At 38.3% G+C, this 24194-nt stretch overlaps 1 protein-coding gene and 1 long non-coding RNA gene across 4 annotated transcripts in view; one reads left to right on the plus strand and one right to left on the minus strand.

Annotated features, from left to right (window-relative positions):
• Positions 1–22868, minus strand: part of ILRUN (inflammation and lipid regulator with UBA-like and NBR1-like domains) — an 81779-nt gene extending 58911 nt beyond the window's left edge. For all 3 annotated transcript variants that reach the window (XM_063096589.1, XM_063096587.1, XM_063096588.1), the window contains exon 1: positions 22526–22868. In XM_063096589.1, the coding sequence (XP_062952659.1) occupies positions 22526–22683 (158 nt within the window). In that variant the 5' untranslated portion in view covers positions 22684–22868. The remainder of the gene's footprint in view (positions 1–22525) is intronic.
• LOC134377846 (uncharacterized) lies at positions 22492–23566 on the plus strand. Its single transcript, XR_010023581.1, has 2 exons — positions 22492–22802; positions 23217–23566. It is a non-coding gene; the product is annotated as an uncharacterized LOC134377846 (long non-coding RNA).
• Positions 23567–24194: the final 628 nt, after the last annotated feature.

The following is a 24194-nucleotide window of genomic DNA, read 5'->3' on the forward strand; positions in this document are numbered from 1 at the left end:
CCCATTGGGGAGTAGGATGAGAGCACTTGTAGTTTATTACTTGTTCAGGAAATGCCCCCACTTTCACGAAGGATACCTTAATAAAAAGTAAGGTGATTCCAAGGTTGATATGGGGGTGGGGTATCCAGGAATTTGGCACTGGAACTAAGAAAGAGTTTCTCTCACAGTATCTGGTCTATAAACTACACATTTGGAAGCTTTGGACAGCCATGGTTCTCTTCAGCAGAAATAGAAGACCACTGCAAACAACAAGATAAAACATAAATAGAAAGAAATCTGAGAGTATTTTGAGTCCTTGATTCCAGTTGTTCCTGAATCCCAGACACATTCTATACTATGTAACACAGGCACATTCTTAAATAATGCTTCCTTTTTAGCCTTTTCTAGTTTGAAGTGAGTTTGTTACTTGTAATATAATAGGTCCAAATTAATTCAAAACTGTAGAGAATACCAGAGGCAAAAGAGAAGCTGGAAAGTTAAAACTTAGATCCAGCAATTCCACTTCCGGGTATATATCTAAAAGAACTGAAAGCAGTTCTCAAAAAGAACGCTCATGTTCACAGCAGCACTATTCACAATCACCAAAAGGTAGAAGCAACCCAAGCATCCATCAACAAATGAAAAGATAAATGTGGTATATACACATAATGGAATATAATTCAGCCTTAAAAAGGAAATTCTGACACATGCTATGTTATGGATGAACCTTGGGGACATTATGCGACATGAAATCAGTCAGTCACAAAGGTCAAATACTAAATAATTCTACTTATATGGGAAATGGGAAGTTATTGCTTAATGGGTATAGAGTTTCAGTTTTGCAGGATGAAAAAGTTCTGGAGATTGGTCGCCCAACAATGTGAATATACTTAACATTACTGAACTGTACACTTAAAAATGGTTAAAATGGGAAATATTATGTGTATTGTACCACAATTAAAAAAAATAAAACCTTAGGGCCGGCCCGTGGCTCACTCGGTAGAGTGCGGTGCTGATAACACCAAGGCCACGGGTTCGGATCCTATATAGGGATGGCCAGTTTGCTCACTGGCTGAGCGTGGTGCTGACAACACCAAGCCAAGGGTTGAGATCCCCTTACCGGTCATCTTTTTAAAAAAAATAAAATAAAATAAAACCTTAAAACTCAGATGGGACAATATGCATCATTAAGCTTATTGGACTTACTCCTAAAAGCAAAGGAGAGCACCTAAAGTTTTTTCTAAAAACTATTTTATCAAGGTATAACTTAGGTGGCATCAAATTCACACAATTAAATTATACAACTCAATAATTTTTAGCAAAATTACAGAATTATACAACCATCAGCATGTTTTCAAATGTTATGTTTTAGAACACTTTTATCATCCTAATCATGTCCCAATACGCGGAACCTGTAAATATGTTGAATTACATGGCAAAGAGGAATGAATTAAGGTTGCTAGTCAGCTGACCTTAAAATAGGGACATTATCCTAGTTTACCCAGATGAACCCAATGTAATCCTTAGGGGTGGAAGAAAATATCTGAACAGAGAACCAGAGATGGCAGTGTGAAAAGGACTTGGCTTTGAAGACAGAAATGGTGCCATGAGCCAAGAAATATGAGTGGACCCTGGAAGCAGGAAGAGGCAAGGGAAACATTCTCCAGAAGGAACAGAGCCCTGATGACACCTTGATTTTAACCCGATGAGACCCATTTCAGACTTCCAACATCCCAAACTGTTAAAATAATAAATTTGTGTGTTTTTAAGCCACATAGTTTGTACGAATTTATTACAGCAGCAAAAAACTAATAAAATGGCTATACATTATTCTTTTTACATTACTTTATATTTAAAAACTACATCATAAAAAGAAAAAACTATGAATATGAAGGTAGACTAAAGATTACAATTAAAATGGTGCTGTTACAACATCAATGTCAAAGGTTTCAGATCCCTGTACTGGCCAGCCACCAAAAAACTTTTTCAAAAAATAAATAAAATGGTGCTATTTTTTTGCTGAATCATTTTCTTCATCATAACTTTGCTTCCAAGATCTCAATTTTCCATCAAAGAGGCATACTTAGAAACACTCCCATTTTTGCTGCCCCCTGAATGTAACTGTCAAGGAAACTTCCTGAAATGGTAAACAATCACTACGTTCAGTGCTAACCGAAATTTTTTGAAAATGCCCAGACAATGGCCCAAAGAAGTCCCAGAATGACAAACAGAAAATGTGATTCAGACAAAGCTATCTTCATAAACCAAACATCTGTGGTTTATTGTTCATGAAACTCTTTCGAACATGGTCTAAAATAGCAGTTACGAAATGATCAGGTAAATCTATAATTAAGCATGGTTTTCAAAAGTTTGTTTACCTAATAGAGAACCTAAAATAAACCAGCAGTGGTCAAATGTATTTTTTATCCTACGGCCTGGTCAGACAGCTATTTTCTAAAAAATATCAGAAACTTTTGTATTTGATTTATAAAAAAGAAAAAAATGTGCCAAAAAACAAAATTGTGAACCAACATTCCATCCTCAAATCTAGCTTATTTCTGCATATAGAGAAAAATGCATGGGCTTTAAAAAGAAATACTATACACCTTTTGCATATGTCTTTTATTATAGTGCTTCATACATGTCTAATATTTCTTGCCTTTGAGATTTCCTGACAGTGTGCTACAGGGACCAGATTCAAAGTCTCTTCAGTTTCATCTCCCAAAAAGAACAATGCGGACGGCCAGCCCATGGCTCACTTGGGAGAGCGTGGTGCTGACAACACCAAGTCAACGTTTAAGATCCCCTTACCGGTCATCTTTTAAAATAATAATAATAATAATAATAACCAATAAGTAGAAACAACTCAAATGTCCATCAACCGGTAAGCGGATAAACAAAATGTGGTATATCCATGCAATGAAATACTTCTCAGCAATAAATATGAACAAAATACTCATATATCCTAGAATACAGATGAATCTCATAAACAGTGTGCTAAGTGAAGGAAGCCAGATACAAGACTACATTTTGATTCTAGCCAGTCTAACTGGCATGAATGGTTAGAATGGTTATAATCAAAAAAACTGAGAACAACAAATGCTGGCAAGAATGCGGAGAGGGGAACCCTCCTACACTGTTGGTGGGACTGTAAATTAGTACAGCCACTATGGAAAACAGTATGGAGGTTTCTCAAACAACTACAGATAGATCTACCATACAATCCAGCAAGCCAACTTCTGGGTATATACCCAAAGGATTGGAAATCATCATGTTGAAGGGATACATGCACTCCCATGTTCAATGCAGCTCTATTTCCGATAGCCAAGATATGGAACCAACCTAAAGGACCATTGATGGACGAGTGGATAAGAAAAAGATGGTATATATACACTATGTGGAATACTATTTAGCCATGAAAAAGAATGAAATTCTGCCATTTGCAGCAACATAGAAGAACTTGGAGAAAATTATGTTAAGTGGAATAAGTTAGGCCCAGAGGGAACAATACCACACGTCCTCACTCAAAAGTGGGAGCTAACAGAGAAGGAAGGAAAGAAAGACCACACTGGTGCACTGGACTTGCAGAGGGAGAGAACATACCCAGTGTTGCTGGGGGTGGAAGGGAGAGAGGGAGGGAGGTTGGGGAGAGGTTGGGTGGGGGACACAAGGAATAACTGCAATTTGTGTTAATGGACATGCTGATAGTAATGATCTGATCATCGCATTTTGAGCACAGGTGGTGAAGGCCAGCTTTGTACCATGAATATGCATAATCAATAAAAAAAAGAAAAAAAGTAAAAGAAAGAAAAAAGACTACATTTTATGTGATTCCATTTGTATAAAAAGTGGAGAAAAGGCAAATCTTTAGAGACCAAAAACAGATTAGTGGTTGCATGAGGCTGGGAGGATGGATTAATTATAAACAGGCGAAAGAAATCTAATAGAGTGATGAAAATGTCCTAAAACTGGATTAAGGTGATGGTTGCACACCTCTATAAACTTATACACTTAAAAGGGGTTAATTTATTGTATGTATCATACTTCAATAAAGGTACTTCAAGGGCTGGCCCTGTGGCTCACTTGGGAGAGTGCGGCACTGATAGCGCCGAGGCCACAGGTTTGGATCCTCTATAGGGATGGCCGGTGTGCTCACTGGCTGAGCGTGGTATGGTCCACACTGTGCTGAGGGTTGCGATCCCACTTACCGGTCAAAAATAAATAAATAAATAATAAAGGTACTTTAAAAACAGATAAACCAAATGTGGCAAAATGCTGATAATTGGTGAATCTATGTGAAGAGTATACAGGTATTCGTTGTGCTACTCTTTCAACTTTTCCATAGGTGTGAAAATTTTCAAAATAAGTTAGAAGAAAAATCAGAATGAACCATAAACACACACACATACCTCCCACACACAAAAAATTAGTGTTTCTAATTGCAGGTTACCTAAAGGAGGTAAAGGACATAGCACAACTCTAATAGATTGAGGATTAAGTAACAAAGGAGCACACTGATTCCTAGAGCTTTTTTTTGATGTCTGGCCAATAAAAGGATCAAACGTCGGACCTTGGTGTTATCAGCACCATGTTTTAACTAACTGACCTAACTGGCGAGCCCACCTAGAGCCATTTTTTATCGAAGTATCTGATTAACTAACAATTTCTCTCTCTTAGATGTTATTTTTTCCTAATTACACAAGTAACTCATATTCATCATAGAAAACTAAAGAATTGAAGTGAAAGCACAAAGAAGAAAACAAACAAACAAACAAAAAACTATAATCCCATTAGCCAAACAAACCATTTGTAACTTCTTCAACTTTCAGATCTATTTGGGCAAAGAAACGTTATCTGTGTAAAACATCATCACAACTTGGTGGAGTACTCAACTGGCATACCGAAATTTTATATCGCATCCAAACAATCATACAAATAAATTATAAGTACAAAAAGGCAGAATAAAAACTTTTAGATGAAAATCCAGTACTTCCTTTCAGCTTCCAATTAAAAATTGCAGGCTGAATGTCTACATTAGCTTCAGTTCTCTCCCTAAACCTTTCTAAAACAGGGATGAAAAAAAGACATAAATTCACAAGGACAAAGTGAACAAGTGAGGCAACATTTGGGGCACTGGAAAGTAGATAGACAAGTGGTAAATTACTTAACCAACTTGAGAAAGCTGCATCTTCCTTAGCCAGCAGTGGAAAAAGTGAAGAAGCAATCTGACTTACAATGAGGATCCCTAGAAGGTTTGGGAATTAATAGGAACAGGGACCCTACAACTGAGGGTGAAGATATGGACAAACAGAAAAGATTATACATTTGCTTAAACCCAATAATTAGTTAGGCCTCAGATCCCTTACTATAGTCTTAACACTGCATAGCTTGGTGACTGCTCCACCCTGGAGGAAATGGGTGGAGCTGTTAAACCCATAGTTAACAAACCCTAACGTCAGAGTTATGCCAGTAGCTTCCAATCCTCTTTTCTTTTTTTCTTTTTTTTTTTTTTTAAAGATGACTGGTAAGGGGATCTTAACCCTTGACTTGGTGTTGTCAGCACCACGCTCTCCCAAGTGAGCCAACCAGCCATCCCTATATAGGGATCCGAACCCATGGCCTTGGTGTTATCAGCACCGCACTCTCCCGAGTGAGCCACGGGCCAGCCCCCCAATCCTCTTTTCATGTCCTACTCTTAAATAGGAGTATTTAGCCAAGAAACACCATATATTTAAGATAAAGCACGTAATGTGAAAGAAAAGACTAAAGCGAACAAATAGAAAAAAGCAACGTGAAGAAAACAACTCTTAGGAGATCTCCCAGAAAACTGAGCAAAAATTTTGTCAAAAGGTGAAAAGAGAAAAGATAATTAGAGAACCAGACCAGAAGATCCAAAGTCTCAAAAATAGGAGATACAAGAAAAGAGAACAGACAAAATGAAGGGGAAGAAATCAAAGGATTAATTCAAGAAATTTTCCAAGAACAAGAAAACAGAGTTTCCAGACTAAAGGGGCTCACCAAAGCTGAGCACAATGTATGAAAATACATGCTGAAATGCACCACCATCAAATTTCAGGACACTGGGGACACAGCAAACTTACCAAAAGCTCCCAGACAGGGAAGAAAACAGGACTCATTCAAAGAACAAAGAATCAGAACAGTATCACATTTCAACATTACCACTGGAAAACAAAAGACAATGGATCAGTGCCTTCAAAAATGTGAGAAAAATATCTCCAACCCTAAAATTGCTACCCAACCAAACCTGGGATATCAACTAAGTATCAGAGTAAGATAAAGATAGTTTCAGAATGCAAAAGTCTCAAATTTTATCTCCCCCTGTACTCTCAGGAAGTTAAAAAAAAAAAAGGTGGGGGGGATCCAGGAAACAGGGGCTTCAACAAAGAGGGGATGAAACAAATCCCCAGGGTGAATGCTGTGCAGCAGACTAAAGCTCAACCAGTACAGATCAGAATAGGTCAAACACTCTAGAAAAAACTTTTTCAAAAACATAAAACTGGGACTGGCCTGTTAGCTCAGGTGATTAGAGAGCAGTGTTAAAACACCAAGGTCAAGTGTCCTCAGATCTGTGTACTGGCCAGCCACCAAAAAAAAAAAAAAAAGGATAAAACTAAGAATACCTAAATTATCTGAACCTATCAAGAAGAGATCATGTAGTTGGTAAGAAGTTTGAGGAAGACTTGACAAAAAAATTTAAGAGACTGAGCAAACCAAAAATCAAGACAAATGGCTGGCCCGTGGCTCACTTGGGAGAGTGTGGTGCTGATACCACCAAGGCCCTGGGTTCAGATCCCTATATAGGGATGGCTGGTTAGCTCACTTGCAGAGCGTGGTGCTGACAACACCAAGTCAAGGGTTAAGATCCCCTTACCTGTCATCTTTAAACAAAACAAAAACAAAAACAAAATCAAGACAATTATTACCCTTGGGGCAGCAAAAGATTGTGCAGAAAAGCAGAAGTAAGCTAATGGCACATGTGTTAATAAGCATTTAAATAGTTATAAGAAGATAAACACTGAAAATTGATTTAACCAAATTACAAATAACTAAAATAGGAGAACAGGAGATGGAGTGAGTGAAACTAACTTCTACTACGTACCAGGCACAATCCCAAATCTTTACACACTTTTATTTATTAATCCTCAAATAAAAACTGTTATTGTCCTTATGTTACATATTAGGAAACTGACGCATAGAGAGAGTAAGTAACTTGCCAAAGGTCACACAGCTACTAAGTAGTAGAGGCTTTGAACTTTACTCTTTACATTGGCTATCACAAAGCAAAATCCTTATCTCCCTGTGGTAAGTCAATAGATAATGATTAAAAGCTTTTTAAAAACTGAGAGAAGAACCCCAAAACCAGGTGAAAGAAGTGAAATGGACTGTCTCTGGGGGGGCCAAACCACTTGTTCCTTTTAACAACCCTGTAGAACTACTTTGCTCTTTAAACTATGTGCAATTGTAACTTGGATTAAATGAAAAATAAGAAGAAAATGTACTTCTCTTTTAAAATACTTTTAAGTAAACATTAAAACTCTGACGTTAACCCTGAAAAACTGGACATGTACACCAATGCAACAGAAGAAAAAGTACAAAAACAAGCCCACACACGTATATATTTGATATATGATAAAGACAGCATTTCAAATCACTAGGGAAAATGTGGATTTTTCAATAAACGGGAAAACTGACTAATCATCTGGAAAACATGTTAGATATCAAGGGCCGAGCCCGTGGCGCACTCGGGAGAGTGCGGCACTGGGAGCGCGGTGACGCTCCCGCCGCGGGTTCGGATCCTATATAGGAATGGCTGGTGCACTCACTGGCTGAGTGCCAGTCACGAAAAAAGACAAAAAAAAAAAAAAAAAAAAACATGCTAGATATCAACCTCCCACCACATTGCCAAATAAATTTCAGCTATATAGAAGATTTACATGTAAGTTATGCAATAATAAAGAAAACAAAGGTGAATATTTAACATAACAATTAGGTGGGAGAAGGATTTCTAAGCATGAGATTCAACATCATAAAAATTCACACAAAAAAGTGCCACATAGTAAAAAGAAAAAAAAATCATAAACCAAGTTAAAAAACAAACTGGAGGAAAAACAAGCATTTAATAATAAGTTATTTTCCTCCCAATACCAGCCAGCTCCACCCACCCCCGAAAAAGTTTTTTCCTTACTATGCAAATAGCTGATACAAATTAATGAGAATAGCTCTGATAGGGATGAAGAGGAAAACAAAAATAAGTCACAGAAAAATACAAATGACCAATAAAGATATGGAAAGATGTCCAACCTCAATCACAATTAAAGCAAATCAGATTAAAATGAATAAATTTTTAACCCATCAGACTAGCAACAATGTAAAGACATAGATACTTCTTGGGTTAAGAGTGTGGCAAAACTCTGGTCCATCAACAATGAAGTGCCAAATAAAATATAGTCAGCCACAATGGAATACCACGCATCCATTAAAAAAAAAAAAAGGATGCTGTCCACAGCATATTGCAAAGTTAAAAAAGCGAATCTGAGAACAGTATGTATGATATGATACTGTGTGTGTGAGTTTTGTTTTGTTTTGTTTTGTTTTGTTTTGATATGGGGAGGGGATAAGACCTCTGTGCACAAAATGATGCACCAATAGATCATGTTCTACCAAGTTAGAAAAAATTTTGACAAATGAAGTAGATGATGAATTGCCTGGCCTAAAGTCCATTCTTAAAAACATACTAAAGTTGTTTTACATCATTGCAAAGGAGAAAATTTCCCAACCAGGCCTAACACAGAAGACCTAAAGACATGTATCAAGGATTGCTTTCATGAGTTCCACTATCAATACAGAGCACAGTTCTTTTTCAGAAAAAGGTGGGAGGGGAACTTAAATCTGTGTGCAGAATGGAGAAAAGCATAATGATAACTTCTAATTAGAATGCATAAGGAATCTGTGACCACTCTGATCAAACACATGCCAACAATGGCACAAAATGTCTCTGAAAGAATAGAATAATGGCCACTTCCAGAGAGTGGGAAGAGAGGAGGGACACAGAGATTTACGTACCACCTAAACTCTTCACAAGAAACGTGTTTTTTTTTTTTTTTTGTTTTGTTTTTTTAAATTCATTTTTATTTTATTTATTTATTTTTTTTTTCGTGACCGGCACTCAGCCAGTGAGTGCACCAGTCATTCCTATGTAGGATCCGAACCCGTGGCGGGAGCGTCGCCGTGCTCCTAGCGCAGCACGCTACCGAGTGCGCCACGGGCTCGGCCCGAAACGTGTTTTTTTCTAAGATAATATATCCAAGTAAAATTTTAAGAAGTTAAAGCACAAATAGCAAACTGGAAAAATATGGGCAAAATATAACATAAATATTAATTTCAAAAATGACAAAGACCCCAAAAGGCAAGGACATTTAAAGGTAATTTTAAAATATGTAGAATAATATTCAGCCACAAAACAAAATGACCTTCTGTATAGGACACATGCTACAATATGGATGAACCCTGAAAATACGCTAAAGCAAAGAAGAGTCACAAAAGGCTAGATACCATAGGTTTACATTTATATGAAATATCCAAAAAAGGCAAATCCATAGAGACAGAAAACAGAATGGTGGTTGGCTAGGAGTAAGAGCAAGGACTGACCAAACTGGCATGAGATTTTACTGGAACAAGAGAAATGCTTAAAACTGGATTGTAAAGATGGCTGCACAACTCTATAAATTTACTGAAAATCACTGAATTTGCACACTTAAAATACGTGAATTTTATAATATGTAAATTATAACTCAGTAAAGCTATTATATTTTTTAAATGGAAACAAAGAACCACCACATAGCTGGGATTTGCTTTATTTACTTATTCATTTTTTATTCTTCACAGAGGTAATCAACGTTAACGGGGATTTGCTTTAAAATACTGTTCTGGTGTAAAAAAAGATTTTTAAAAAGGCAAAATATTAATAACTGTGACATCTAGATACATAGGGTTCATTATATATTTTTTTCAAAACAAAAATTTAAGTACATATATAAAAAATAGCCATCTCTCTCACTCTCACACACACGCGCAACTTCACCAGCAATCAAGGAAATGCGAACTAAAACAAGTAACACCTTTACCTAACAAATAAATCTCCGTGGCAAAGATAAAAATGTATAATCCCCAGAAAGCAGACTTTACACTGCCTAACTCTTAAGATTAACTGGTACTTCATTCATGGAGGCAATCTGGCAATGTTTATCAAGAACTTTCAAAAGGGCATCCCTTTGACCTGCCAAATCCACTTCTAAGAATTTGTCCTAAATAAATACATGTGTTATATGTCACAATAGAAAAGGGGGGAATGAAAATAATTAAACAAGTGAGCAGATACTTATAATAGTGGAAAAAAACCCAAAAAATCTATAAGTGACTGATTAAATAAGTTACAGAATACTCAAAGTAATGGAATACTAGGAGCCATGAAAAACAGACAGAGAAAGATAGCTACAATATATTTAAATGAAAAACCAGGCTATAAAGCAAGATGTTTTATATACTGTAATTTAAAATACATAATAAGAGCCTGGCCAGGTAGCTCAGTTGGTTAGAGTGCAGTGTTATAACACCAAGGTCAAGGGTTCATATCCCGGAACAAGCCAGTCACCAAAAAAACAGTAAAAATAAAATAAAATACATAATGATATACATATGAATATGTGCATATGCACATATATGAACACAAACTGATAGCAGTGATTAGCTCTGAGTAATATCACAAGCAACTTTATTGCCTTCCTTAGACATTGCTGAACTTGCTGGGTTTTTACATCCAGCATTGTTATTTTTATGTTGGGGGAGCGGGGGCAGAAATTTCTTTTCCCAAAAAGGAAAACCTCTTTATAGAAAATGGACACAGGACAAGTTCAGTCAACTCATTAAAAAAAATACATAAAAGTCCATTAACTTTTAGCACATGAAAGTACTCATTAGAAATGTCATTATACAAGTTAAAAGAAGATCACATTTTTTACCTATAAAACTGAAAAAAAAATTTTTTATTATAATATGCTGCATTGATGAGGTATGAAAGAAATAGTCACTCACTGCAGTACTGGCAGAAATACAAATGAGTCCAATATTTATGCAGAAGACAATCTGGCAATTAAGTATCAGAAGCATTAAAAGCCATGTTTATCTTGAGCCCAGCAATTTAATTCTAGGACTGGATTATTTCTAAGGAAATAATTAAAGATGCAAGCAAGGATTTAGCTACAAGAATGTTCAATACTGAGTTTATATTGACAAAAAATTGAATACAATCTATATATCCAACAAAAAGGGATGATTAAATTATTCTATATCCATGTAATGGAATACTACAAAGCCTTTAGCAGTAAAAGTGTACGATCATATTTATTAAGAATGGAAAAATAGTCATAAGAGACTGTTAAGTGAAGATAAATTACAAGTAGTGTGTACTGGATTGAATAGTGTCTCCCCAAAATTGGCCACCCAGAACCCCAGAATGTGATCCTACTTGGAAACTGGGTCTTTGCAGATGTAATTAGCTAAGGTGAGGTTGTACTAGATTAGGATGGGCCCTAAATCTAACTGGTGTCCTTACAAGGAGGAGATTGAGAGACCCACATGGCCTTCTTCCTGTGTGTCTCCAAATCTTCTCCTCCTTATAAGGAGATGTGATTACTAAGGCAGAGGTTAGACTGATGGCAGCTACTAGCCAAGGAAGGCTAAAGACTGACAGGAGCCACTAAAAGCTGAGAGAGGCAAGGAAGGATTCTTCCCTAGTACCTTCAGAGGGAGCATGGCCCTGCCAACACCTTGACTGATTTGCGACTTCTAGCCTCCAGAACGGTTAGAGAATAAAATTCCGCTGTTTTAAGCCACCCAGTTTGCGTTATTTGTTATGGCAGCCCTAGGAAACTCATACAGTGTATAAAATACAACACTCAGGAGCACAGACTCTGGTCCCAGGCTGCTTATGTTTGAATCCCATTTCCACCCATGTGGCTTTAGGTTAGGTCATTTAACCTCTCTCAGCTTCATTTCCTATTCTGAAAAATGAGGATAGGGGCTAGCCCATTAGCTCAATTGGGAGAGCATGGTGCTGAGAACCAAGGTCAAGGGTTCAGATCCCATACCAGCCAGCTGCCAAAAAAAAAAGGTAACCCGTATTTATTTCCTAGAATGATTGTGAGCATTAAATTATTAAACATAAGCCACTTAAAACAGTACCTAGAATACAGTAAATACCCCACTTTTGTAAAACAAGCACAGGTAAAGACACACACAATCAGTATCAGAAGGATCAAAAAGTTAATCAACATTTTTTATCTCTGGCTCCTGTGAGTATGGCTTATTTTTATCATCTTTTTGCTTAATAATATTTTCCAACTTATCTGCAATGAATATAAATTATTTATGTCATAATAAAATACAATTATTATTTTAAGAATTTAAAAATAAGGCAGTGATTCCCTATCATGGGGTTTGTGACCTCATCCCCTAGCCAGTGGTTTCCACTCTCTCAAGGCCTGTTACCAAAGTTGTTTCTTTTTTTAAGTAAAAAATAAAATTTACGGGCCGGCCCGTGGCTCACTCGGGAGAGTGCGGTGCTGATAACACCAAGGCCCCGGGTTCGGATCCCATATAGGGATGGCCGGTTCGCTCACTGGCTGAGCGTGGTGCTGACAACACCAAGTCAAGGGTTAAGATCCCCTTACCGGTCATCTTTTTAAAAAAAAATAATAATAAAATTTACTTTAAAAAATAAACTAAGCAGAAAGCACTTTAGAAGCACATTGTAGATAATTCAATCATCAGGTGGTGGTTGCTCCATAATAGGCTATGAATCACTGACCTTAAGCATAGTAACTCAAGTGTGAACCCTTACACTTTACAGACCCAAGGCTTAAAACACACACAAAAAACCACAACTATTCATTTTAAAAAGTGAGTCTCTTAAAACCCAGTATATCGTGCGACTGAGACTCAATAATAGGGAATAAACTGCTTCCCCTCCTGAGACATACATTAACTTTGATAAGTCATTAGAACACCATTTACTAAATCAATTACCCTTCCAACAAGTAAAAAATATTAGTTTCATCTGCACGAAGTGACTTACTGAAAGTTAAACCTCTTTAGAGAGTACTATTGTGCTTTAGGTCCCTAAAAAGTTAACACATAAATTGTTTTCTCGAACAATATTATGTAAATTAATTCAGATGAGCCCATTACTGGATAGCTTACTTCTTAACAAAGCAAAACTTACTTTTAATAAAAATATATGTAATTACTGGATGAGAGTCTGTTGCTTAATACAAAGAAGGAATTTTACTGCATTTGAAGTGGCCAAAGTCTACCACTGCAATGTTTGAAAAATATATGTATTTGATCAGCCTATCCAAGTACCTTGACAACTAAAGTCAGTTCCCACTGAGACAGAGGAGGTATAAGGGCCCTGGTACCCACTACTCTGGAGAGGAAGAACAATTACCAGCAATAATTACAGCTGTTAAAAAAAATTATATATATAATTTTACATATATACACATGCATAGAAAATCTGAAAAGGGGAGAGGATTTTTGCTTTTCACTTGTCCAGAGGTTACAAATTAGTGGCCCAAAGATTACATTCTGCCTACAGATGTGCTTTATTTGGTCCACAGTGTTTTAAAAATATCTGAATTAGTTGCCAACATTTAAAAATCAGGACATTTCCCATAAAAATCTGTACTTCTAACTTTTCTTGAAAAAATGAAAAATCTAACACTGGACCTTCATTCCAATGTAGCAACATTTATCTTGAGTATCAGACACTCACTCTCTTTATAAAAAGGCTTTCCAGCTCACACACACTTCAATTGTTACCCATTTGACACCTATAGGTATTTTAGTTTGCAGCCTTTGTTTAGAGCCTTCGCAACTATCTGAACTAATTTTGTACTTATACAACTTTTTAAAGTTTTTCCTCAATGGAAACACATTGGCAAAGAGCTAAAGAAAATTTTAGAGAGCTTACAAAATATTTTTGTCCATTCATATCTAAGTAACTGTTATCTAAATTTTCTAAATAACAAACTCCCTCATAAACTGATTTACAAAGGAAATATACCTGGAAAGGTAGATAGATAGATAACGTGAAGCTAATCTTTACAGGGTCCAAACTGCTTCCAGAAACAATACTCCTGGTGTTACTTAAATTTCAATTTACTTTCATGTATGCAAATATTAGCAACATTTAAATCTCATGCCCAAATGAAACCTACAAACAGCGTGAATAGGAGCTTAGCTTATAGGACTTGTTTCTTCTAACAGCACTAGACTTCAATGGACCACAAAAAAGAAAGCCAGGTGTAGAAAACAGATTCGGAGATTATGCCTATGTTACCCTGGTAAATTGGTAAAATAATCTGCAAACTAAGGTGGTGGCAGGGGTAATGGAAAAATGACGGTTGGGAGGTGCACTGCCAAATGCAGGTGGAAATGAACTGAATTTGGCAAATGAACTGGGGTGTCCAGGAAAACAAGGGTCGTGGAGATGACTCAGTTTAAGCCTAATGTCTGGGAGAACATTGGAGCTATTAACAGAATAGCGAATAGTCAGAAAGAAAAGCTGGTTGGGGTATGAAAAGGATAAACTGACCTTTTAAACGCATCTAGTTTGGGGTGCCAATACAACACCCATAAGTTTTTTTTTCCCCACCAGAAAACCCTGTACACTTTTCTGGCCCAACCTTTAGTGTGGCCAAAGAGACTAAAGTACATATTTAATATAAAGATATATTTAATGCAAAAGATAATAATTTAAAAAATTTAAGAATAATAAAAAGATGTACTTAAAGCACAGTGAATGAGAAGCCAGTCCCAGAGCATAAACATGATCAAAATTAAGCTCCACAGAATAAAGTCACACCATATACAAAAATTAACTCAAAATGGATCAATGACCTAAATGTAAGATCTAAAACTATAAAACTCTAGGGCCGGCCGTGGCTCACTTGGGTGTGTGGTGCTGATAACACCAAGGCCAAGGGTTTGGATCCCTATATAGGGATGGCCGGTTTGCTCACTTGGGAGAGCGTGGTGCTGACAACACCAAGTCAAGGGTTAAGATCCCCTTACTGGTCATCTTTTTAATAAATAAATAAATAAATAAATAAATAAATAAATAAATAAATAAATAAATAAATAAATAAATAAATAAATAAATAAATGAATGAATGAATAAATAAATGATAAATGAATGAATGAATGAATAAATAAATGAATAAATCTATAAAACTCTGAGAAGAAAACTTAGGGGTAAATCTTTATGACTTTGGATTTGGCAACGGATTCTTAGATATGAACCAAAAACACAAGCAATAAAAAAATTGATATAGACTTCATTGACACTAAAAACCTTTGTGCAGCAAAGGACATACACAAGAAAGTAAAAAGACAACCTACAAAATGGGAGAAAATATTTGCAAATCATATATCTGATAAGGATCTAGTATCCAGAATATATAAAGACCTCTTACAACTGAACAACAAAAAGACAAACAATCCAATTTAAAAATGGGCAAAGGACTTGAATAGATGTTTCTCCAAAGAAGATAAACAAACGGCCAACAAGCACATAAAAATATGTTCAGGGGGCTGGCCAGTTAGCTCAGTTGGTTAGAACACAGTGTTATAGTGTTAATAACACCAAGGTCAAGGGTTTGGATCCCTTCACTGGCCAGCCACTAAAAATAAAAATAAAATGTTCAATTTCATTAGCAATTTGGAAGATGAGAATCAAAATCATAATGAGGTACCACTTCATACCCACTAGGATAGCTGTACTTTTTTTTTTTTTTTTTTTTTTTTTTTGGTGGCTAGCCAGTAAGGGGATCTGAACCCTTGACCTTGGTGTTATCAGCACCATGCTCTAACCATGTGAACTAACCAGCTAGGCAGATATAATTTTTAAAAAAGAAAATAACAAGTGCTAGCAAGAATATGAAGAAATTGAGACAGACTGGCATATACTGCTGGTTGGAATGTAAAATGATTTAGCCACTGTGGAAAAGAGTTTGGTTGTTCCTCAAAAACAAAGAATAATTATTATGTCCCAGCAATTCCACTCCTCATATATCCAAAAGAACTGAAAATGGGTACTCAAATACACATACACACATTTTCAAAACAGCACTATTCACAATAGCCAAAAGGTGTAACACCTCAAATGTCCACCAATGGATGAATGAACAAACTATGATGTGCACATGCAATATTATTCAGCCATAAAAAGGAATGAAGTACTGATACATACTACAACATGCATGAACCAAAAAAAAAAAAAAAAAAGCTAAGTGAAAAAAGCCAGGGACAAAAGGACAAATATGATTCTACTCATATAAAATATCCAGAATAGATACAACCACAGAGACTGAATTCATACTGGTGATTGCCTGGGCTGGGGGGAAAGGAATGGGATATAACTCCTTAATGGGTGCAAAAGTCTCCTTTTCAGGTGATGAAAAAGTTTTAAAACTAGAGAGGTGGTGGTAGCACAGCTCTGTGAACGCACTAAATGCCAATGAATTGTCCACTTTATTTTATTTTATTTTTTAAAAAAAGATGACCAGGGCCTGGCCCGTGGCTCACTCGGGAGAGTGTGGTGCTGATAACACCAAGGCCCCAGGTTCGGATCCCATATACGGATGGCCGGTTCGCTCACTGGCTGAGCGTGGTGCTGACAACACCAAGCCAAGGGTTGAGATCCCCTTACCGGTCATCTTTTAAAAAAAAAAAAAAAAAAAAAAAAAAGATCCCTATATGGGATCCGAACCCGTGGCCTTGGTGTTATCAGCACCGCACTCTACCGAGTGAGCCACGGGCCAGCCTTACCGGTCATCTTAAAAAAAAAAAAAAAGATGACCGGTAAGGGGATCTTAACCCTTGACTTGCTGTTGTCAGCACCACGCTCAGCCAGTGAGCGAACCGGCCACCCCTATTAAGGATCAGAACCCATGACCTTGGCGTTATCAGCACCACACTCTCCCAAATGAGCCACAGGCTGGCCCCTGAATTGTCCACTTTAAAATAGTTAATTTTATGTAAATCAATTTCACCTCAATTAAAAAAAAAAAAAAATCACAATATTCCAAACCCAAAATAAAACTAAGCTCTATATCTTGTCATTCCTGATCTCAGTAACCATTCCAACCACATTCTAGCCACATTCTAGATGACTCCTGATCCACCTGCTCCTTCATGGTTTCACTCAGAAAATATCTTCTAACTGCAATAAGCTACTCTTCCATCAATTCTAATTCCCCCAGCTATTTCGAAACAGCTTCTAAGAAAGCAAACTGCCCATAGCAGGCACTCAAACTTTGTTAGTCACTGGCTCTATTTGATTCAATCTACTCCTACCTGTTCTGAAAATTTGCTGTTAATTCAGTATTAACATATGAGCCTCTCCTCCTTATTATCCTGCAAATCTTCCCTGATAGGTTCAGGTATGTGAGTTTCCTATTAGAGAGCAAATTATGATAGGTACTGTCTTCTGCTTCTGTATTACACTACGTGTTAGGAATCTATGCAAAATACATCTGTCTAAATTGCCTGGTTGATAGTTTTTGCTGTTATATGCCAGATGAAATTTGTGTTTGGGGAATGGGAAGATGGGAGGTAGCAATTAGTTCTGACTTGATCTATGACCGGAAATGCAAATCCTATAGTAAAAAGACTTTCTGCGGGGACTGACTCTTTAGCTCAGTTAGAGCATGGTGTAATAACACCAAGGTCAAGGGCTGAGATCCCCATACCTGCCAGCTGCCAAAAAAAAAAAAGACTTTCTGCAGGACAGCAATGTACTTTTTACTGTAATCCTTTAAAATTAAAAAAACTCTGGCTGCTCTATTTGTAAACTATTTTATATTATACCAGGAGTCCCAACTTTTATATGCCACTCAAAATACGAAGACCAAAAGAAGTGGAAAAGAAGAATGTCCAAAGCAAGAATCCCCAGCCTTCTTAAAAATGAAACAAAGTGCATAACATTCTATCACTGTTACCCAACTCTCCCTAAAACTACAGTTTGGCGCACTTTTATAAAAATGAAAACTAGCATTAATACCAAGTTTCATCTGTCATAAAGAAACTTTTTCCTAGATTCACACATATGAGACAGAGAGTGGATCATGAACTCACTTAGCATGGAAGTGACTGAGAAATAAATTTAAGAACTGGCAGAGGAGGTACCGTGAGATCAGGTAAGAAGTACAACTGATTTTCAGATCTAGCTTATTTCACTTCATTGCTTTGCAGTGATACCTTCATTCTATCTAGTAGAATGCCTAGGACAATGTTGAAAAATAGGATATTATTTTACAAAGATATTTTTCTCAAGTTCTTTTTTAGAAAACATCTGTTCCATCCATGGTGGATGCATGTAATGTTCCAAAACACACACACTGCCCTCTGAAGATACCTGGAGGCAACCTAGGATGTTGTAATACCAAAACTGCGAAGCACTAGCCTAATGAATAGAAGGGAAAGAAATAGCCAACACTGTCTATATGCTAGTAAAAGATATATTATCTACACCTATACTTAGAAATAAAGCCAGTACTAACTCTTAAGTCAATGTCCTGTAAAAATCTAGAAGTGTTATTTCCCTCGTCACAGATGCTAAAGAACTTTGAACACATAAACAGCAGACAAATGACTCTGAGGGCCAGAAGTGAATTTAAAATCTTATGTAACACTGAACTGTACACTTAAAGTTGGTCAAAATGGTAATTTTATGTTATGTATATTTTACCAATATATATTTTTTTAATTGTATGTAAGCTCTCCTCTGAGTCCTGTTGGTTTCTCCTTAAAGGCATATACAAACCAATTAGACTACATTAAAGGATATGAACCCATTAAGTTGAATGTGTTTAAATTTTAAACGGTTGAAAACTTTTAGTGACTTGAATTAATAGAAGCTTTCTGACATCTTAAAGAAAGTCTAGATATTCTCCATCTCCAAGGAGGCTATAAGCAAATGGAAAAAGCTTAAATTGCAGCAAGAGAGATTTAGTTTTGACATAATTCTAACTAAAAAAGTAATTAAACACCATAATAAAGTATCATGTAAATCTCTGCCTTTAGGGATACAAGGAGAGATAGCTATCTTGGAAGGGTTAGATGCGATTGTGCAGGAAAAGTTGGAGTAAACTAGAGAATCTCTTAAGCCAGTTGCCAATTCCAAGTTCTACATTCACAGCCGAATAACGTCCCAGCAAGACATTCCACCTATTATACTAATCTACAAATCATCTTAGTTTGGCTTTGGATATTGAGTTTACTTTTCACCACACCAAAAATTCACTTTATGTACTCAGAAACTGAAAACTGACTACTTTTGTTAAAAGGCAGTTCCACCAATCTCCAGCACCATGGCTGCCAGCTCAAGTATAAACACTACAAAAATGCTCAAATGAAAACACCTGGTTCTAAATTAAACAAACAGAAATATCTACATTTTGTCAACCTAAGACCAAAAAAAAAAAAAAAAAAAAAAAACTGTGTTAATAAAATAGACAATTTACAAGACCAAAACATTCCATTTAGTCAGTTTTTCAACAGTAACAACAAAAAATAAGTTCTTACTTTTGAAAATAAAGACATAATCTCTCCAATTCTAGTTTCACTTTAGAAGACTCATGGGTCCTCATTTTAAAATAATGATTTTTAATTTACCACATTATTTTTAACAGTCATCAGACAACTGAACGGTGGTGATTTATTACAACCCAAAGAAGGCACTTATGAAGTCACAGGAAGGTTTACCACCTCCAATTCAACAAGCTAACCACCACAGGAAGTTGAGAGATTTTTACCAACCTGTATTAGGACTATCTCAACAGTTGCTAAAGTTATACATTAAATGACACTTAAAACAACACATTCCTAGACTCTAGATACTTACTTCAGCAACGCACAAATATTTTGATCAAGTGTGTGTGTTATTTATTCAACTAAATCTTATTAACTATGATGGATGTTTGTTTAAAAAAAAACCTATCAAGATGAATTTAGTCAAGGCAACATAAGAATCAAAATACAGAATAGGATTATGGAGGTAACTAGCTTTCATAAGAAAGAAAAGAATAACAAACTTTCCTGCTTTCAATTCACAAATGATTTTTCATTTTACAATCAATGAAAACAAAGAACATGCCTTCTACAGCCAAAAAATAAGGTACTGTGACTTAAATTTGAATTATCACTTAATTATCTGGATTCCTACTGACTTCCAACTGCTTTAAAGCCAGAACACATTTTTAATGGCTCACTCCTTTGCTTAGAAATGTATCTTGTTTTATACAGAGATATACATCAGTATACATGCTACTCCATGTCTATGAGCATAATAGTTTTTTATTTTTTAAATAAACTGAAATAGAATTTTTATAATACAATTATATTTAATTTTCTTTTTTATTATCCACACTGGGCCTCACCTATACCTCACTTTTCACAACACCTAAAAATAAACAAACTTAGATGTTACACACACACACCTCAAGCATATAAAATTCATTACACTGGTTTTGTAGCCATAATAATTGTACTAATAGAGACTGACTCCAAAGAACTAAAAGCTTATTAGGGCAGAATTTAAATAGTCCAATTTACAAGGAGGTGGGGAGAAATAATGATCCTCCCCTATCAAACTGGCAGCAACAATATGCCAAGTTTCCTTTGCTGAACTAGTGTAAACAAGGAGAAAAAGAGCTGGGGGTGGGAAGCAGGCAGGCAAGAGAATAATTCTCCTCAAGATATAACTTTACTTCTAAATTTCACCAGAGTGACAGCTCTTCTCAGTCTGTTCAATAACCCCTGTCATTCTCTGACTATTTAAACACCATAAGTTGATAGTCACAAAACTACAATAGGTTACATTCCCTGCTTAAGATCACCCTGACATAAAAGATACATGTGGAGATCACAAATGCTTATTTAGTTCTAAAGACTATCTCCTGCAGCCAATCCCTCAGAGTTTTCTAAACATCTAGAAAGTCAATCCCACTCTTGCTAAAATTGACTTTAAAGATAATACGATCCACCAAAGATGCTGCACAGAAAAAAATTTACACGTCACTTTTGGTGTGGCCACAGCTACAATGCTCCCATTAATAGAAGAGATTATCATCCAAGACAGTGCTAGCTGAGGAGTAGGAAGGATAAAAAGTAGGCTTAAAGCCTCTTTTCTGGCATTCCTTGAGGCATTCAGTGGACATGGAATAAAGGGGAGGTTGATTGTGCAAGTCATGCCAAGAGAAACAAGATTCCACATGTCAGGAGACTGAATGCCCAACAAGAGAGCAAAGGGCACACTCACCTCACTGCTTTTTGTCTAATGAAAGATTACCTGCTTCACCTAAAATACCTTCAAAGGAAGTTTATAGGGGTCCATTCCATCCCTCATCCTGAGGGAATTCAACAACCCCTACTCGGAAAACAAGGAGAAGCCTTGCTTATCAAAAATAGCAAGTGCTACTTCCAAAGCCAAGAAACACTCCTTTATCTGCGATAGTCTTCTGCCCCAATTCCGTTTTCTACAAGGTGACTACAAGCCAAGAAATACTTGGTTTCCAGTCTAAGTCAAGTTCTCCATTTTCTCAAACGTCTATCAACCCAGTTTTCTTTCAGATAAGCCCCTCTCCATTCCCGGTATTCTGGAGACCTTTCTCAAAGTTCCTTAGTAGAATTCTCTGCCCAGGGCTCCAGACCCTTCAGAAAGTTCCTTCTCCCAAGATCATCTTCTTTCCCCCACTTTTCCTAAGGGTTTTCCCAGGCCCCGTCCCAGGTCTAACATTCCCGGCCCTCCATCAGTACATCTACTAGATCCCAATCCTCCCTGGCACAACTCTTCAGAAAGTCATCTCCCTCACTATATTCACTTGCCTTCCCCCATGATATTCTTTTCTTAGTCTATCATCGGATGGACACAGACACACACACACATTATCTATTCCTCTCAGCTCCTAACTCCCAAATCTCTCCTGTACCCCAGGTTCTTCCACAGCACCTAATCCTTCCCCAGTCTCCCCCCAACACTGTCATCCTCAGCCACTAACTCCAAACCCCAACCTTTATTCCCACTCCCCATCTTCAGACTTCCTGAGCTTTTTACTCTCAGCCAACACCACACCTTTTTCCTCTCAGATCTACCCCCTCTGCCTCGAAACCCAAGTCTTCCCCTCTTCCCACATTCCTCGGCCTCTAACTCCCAGCAGAACCTCAGGAGCCCCCCAATCTCTTTCCTCCCCTTCTGCCTCTGTAGCCCATAACATTCCTCTAGCCCTGTTCAGCCCCCAAATTTCTCCCCATGTTCCCGGGGCTCCCCCACTCGGCCTCCTGCCCCGAGAAGAGGGTGCCCGTCAGTGCCCGCCCCGCCCGCCCCGCCGCTGGGCTCGGGTGTCCCTTCCCTTTCCCTCGGGGCCCCGAGGCCGCTGCCAGCTCTGGCGCGGCGAGGCCGGCTCACCAGTTGGTCATGTCCAGGAAGAAGGCGCAGCCGGCCGGGTTGAGCTGGAAGCCGAGCAGCCTCTGGAACTCGGAGATGAGCACGTCCTTGTCGGTGGTGCCCAGGCAGCTGAACTTCTGCATCAGCTCCGGGTCCAGGTCCACGTCCATTCCCTCCATGGCGGGGGCCGAACACCCACTTCCCCGCCTCCTCACAACTGAGCCGCCGCCGCGTCGCCGGGCCCGGGGACCTGGAGGGGGCCCGCTGCTAGCCGGCGCCGCGACCCCGCTCCTTTGAGGTAGGCCCCGGGCCTCTCACCACCTCATAAGGGTAAACTCACTGAGCTACTCACTCACTCTCGCGCTCCCCCCCACCCACCCCCCCCCAGCGCTGCCGCCTCCGCCGCCGCCGCCTCTAGCTTCTCCACCGCCTCCGCCTCCTCCCGCGCCGCGTCCACTGCGCAAGCGTCGCGCCTAAGCCCCGCCCCTTCCTTTCATGGAGGCCCGCCCCTCAGTGGCGTCACAACCCCGTGACGTCTCCCGCGTGACCTCACCGCGGCGGAGGGAGGAGGCAGGAAGTGGGAAGAAGGAAAGGGGTGGCCCGCCAGCGGGAGGTGGCTCCTAGCCAGACCTTCTCCTCGCCCCGCCCCCACTCTTGGGGTTAGGTGAGAAGCTCCGGGATCTTCGTCTATGACAACTCCACCATTTTGCAGGTGAGGAAACAAGTCCAGGGAGGGCGGAGACCATGGCAAGGTCAAGTTGTAAAGTGCACGCAGGACCTAGCTCTCAGCCAGAGAGGGGTCTGCGCCTCATGCAGGAAAGACTTGTTTGCAGATCCGCTTTCTCAGAGGGATGCTGCAGTCCTTGGTTCTCGGCCACCCTTCGTGATGATTACTACAGTTTATCGATGCTGTTTCTGTTATGCAACGGTAGTATCGTGTCTTCGGAGAATAAAGGAGGCCTTGATACAAACATCAATCATAGGTCCTGATGAACACCACATGTACTCTTCCACCCTTTCCGTCAGGTCCAACTCTGTCAAAATAAAGGTTAGTTGTGAGAATTTGGCATGCCTTGTTCTGTTTCAAAAATAAAAGGCAAAGTATTACTGTATTGTATATGGTACTCCTACCTGGTCAAGGTCCCATTTCAAGATCAAAGAATGAGAAAGGAAGCATAGAGACTATCTTGTCCACCCCCTTGCATTCCTTCTGTCAGCAAGTGTTTTTTAAACACTGGTTGCTCAATACTCTGCTAGGTCCAAGGGGAAAAATAAACGGCCTCCTGCCTTCAAGTAGCTCTCTATTTTACAAATAAGGAAATGAGATCCAGAGAGCTTATGTGCCTTGTCCAAAAATAAAGAAAAGCAAAAGTAGAACCCAGCTTTGTGATTCCTTATGAAATATGTTTTTCATAATTTCAACAGCAGGGCTGGCTGGTTAGCTCCGTTGGTTAGAGTGCAGCCTTGTAACACCAAAGTCAAGGGTTCAGATCCTCATACCAGCCGGCTGCAAAAAAAAAAAAAAAAAAAAATTCAACAGCAGACAGCACCGGAATAAGTGACCTGTAGTGTCAGGGGTGCCAGAAGGCTTTGGAAAGGGAAAACATACTACCTCCTGTCCAATAGACAGTTAGTAAAATAGAGTGGCTTTAAAAGCCTACATTCGGGCTGGCCTGTGGCTCACTCGGGA

The sequence above is a fragment of the Cynocephalus volans genome, chromosome 5 (genome assembly GCF_027409185.1).
Source record: "Cynocephalus volans isolate mCynVol1 chromosome 5, mCynVol1.pri, whole genome shotgun sequence".
Classification (NCBI taxonomy): Eukaryota; Metazoa; Chordata; class Mammalia; order Dermoptera; family Cynocephalidae; genus Cynocephalus; species Cynocephalus volans.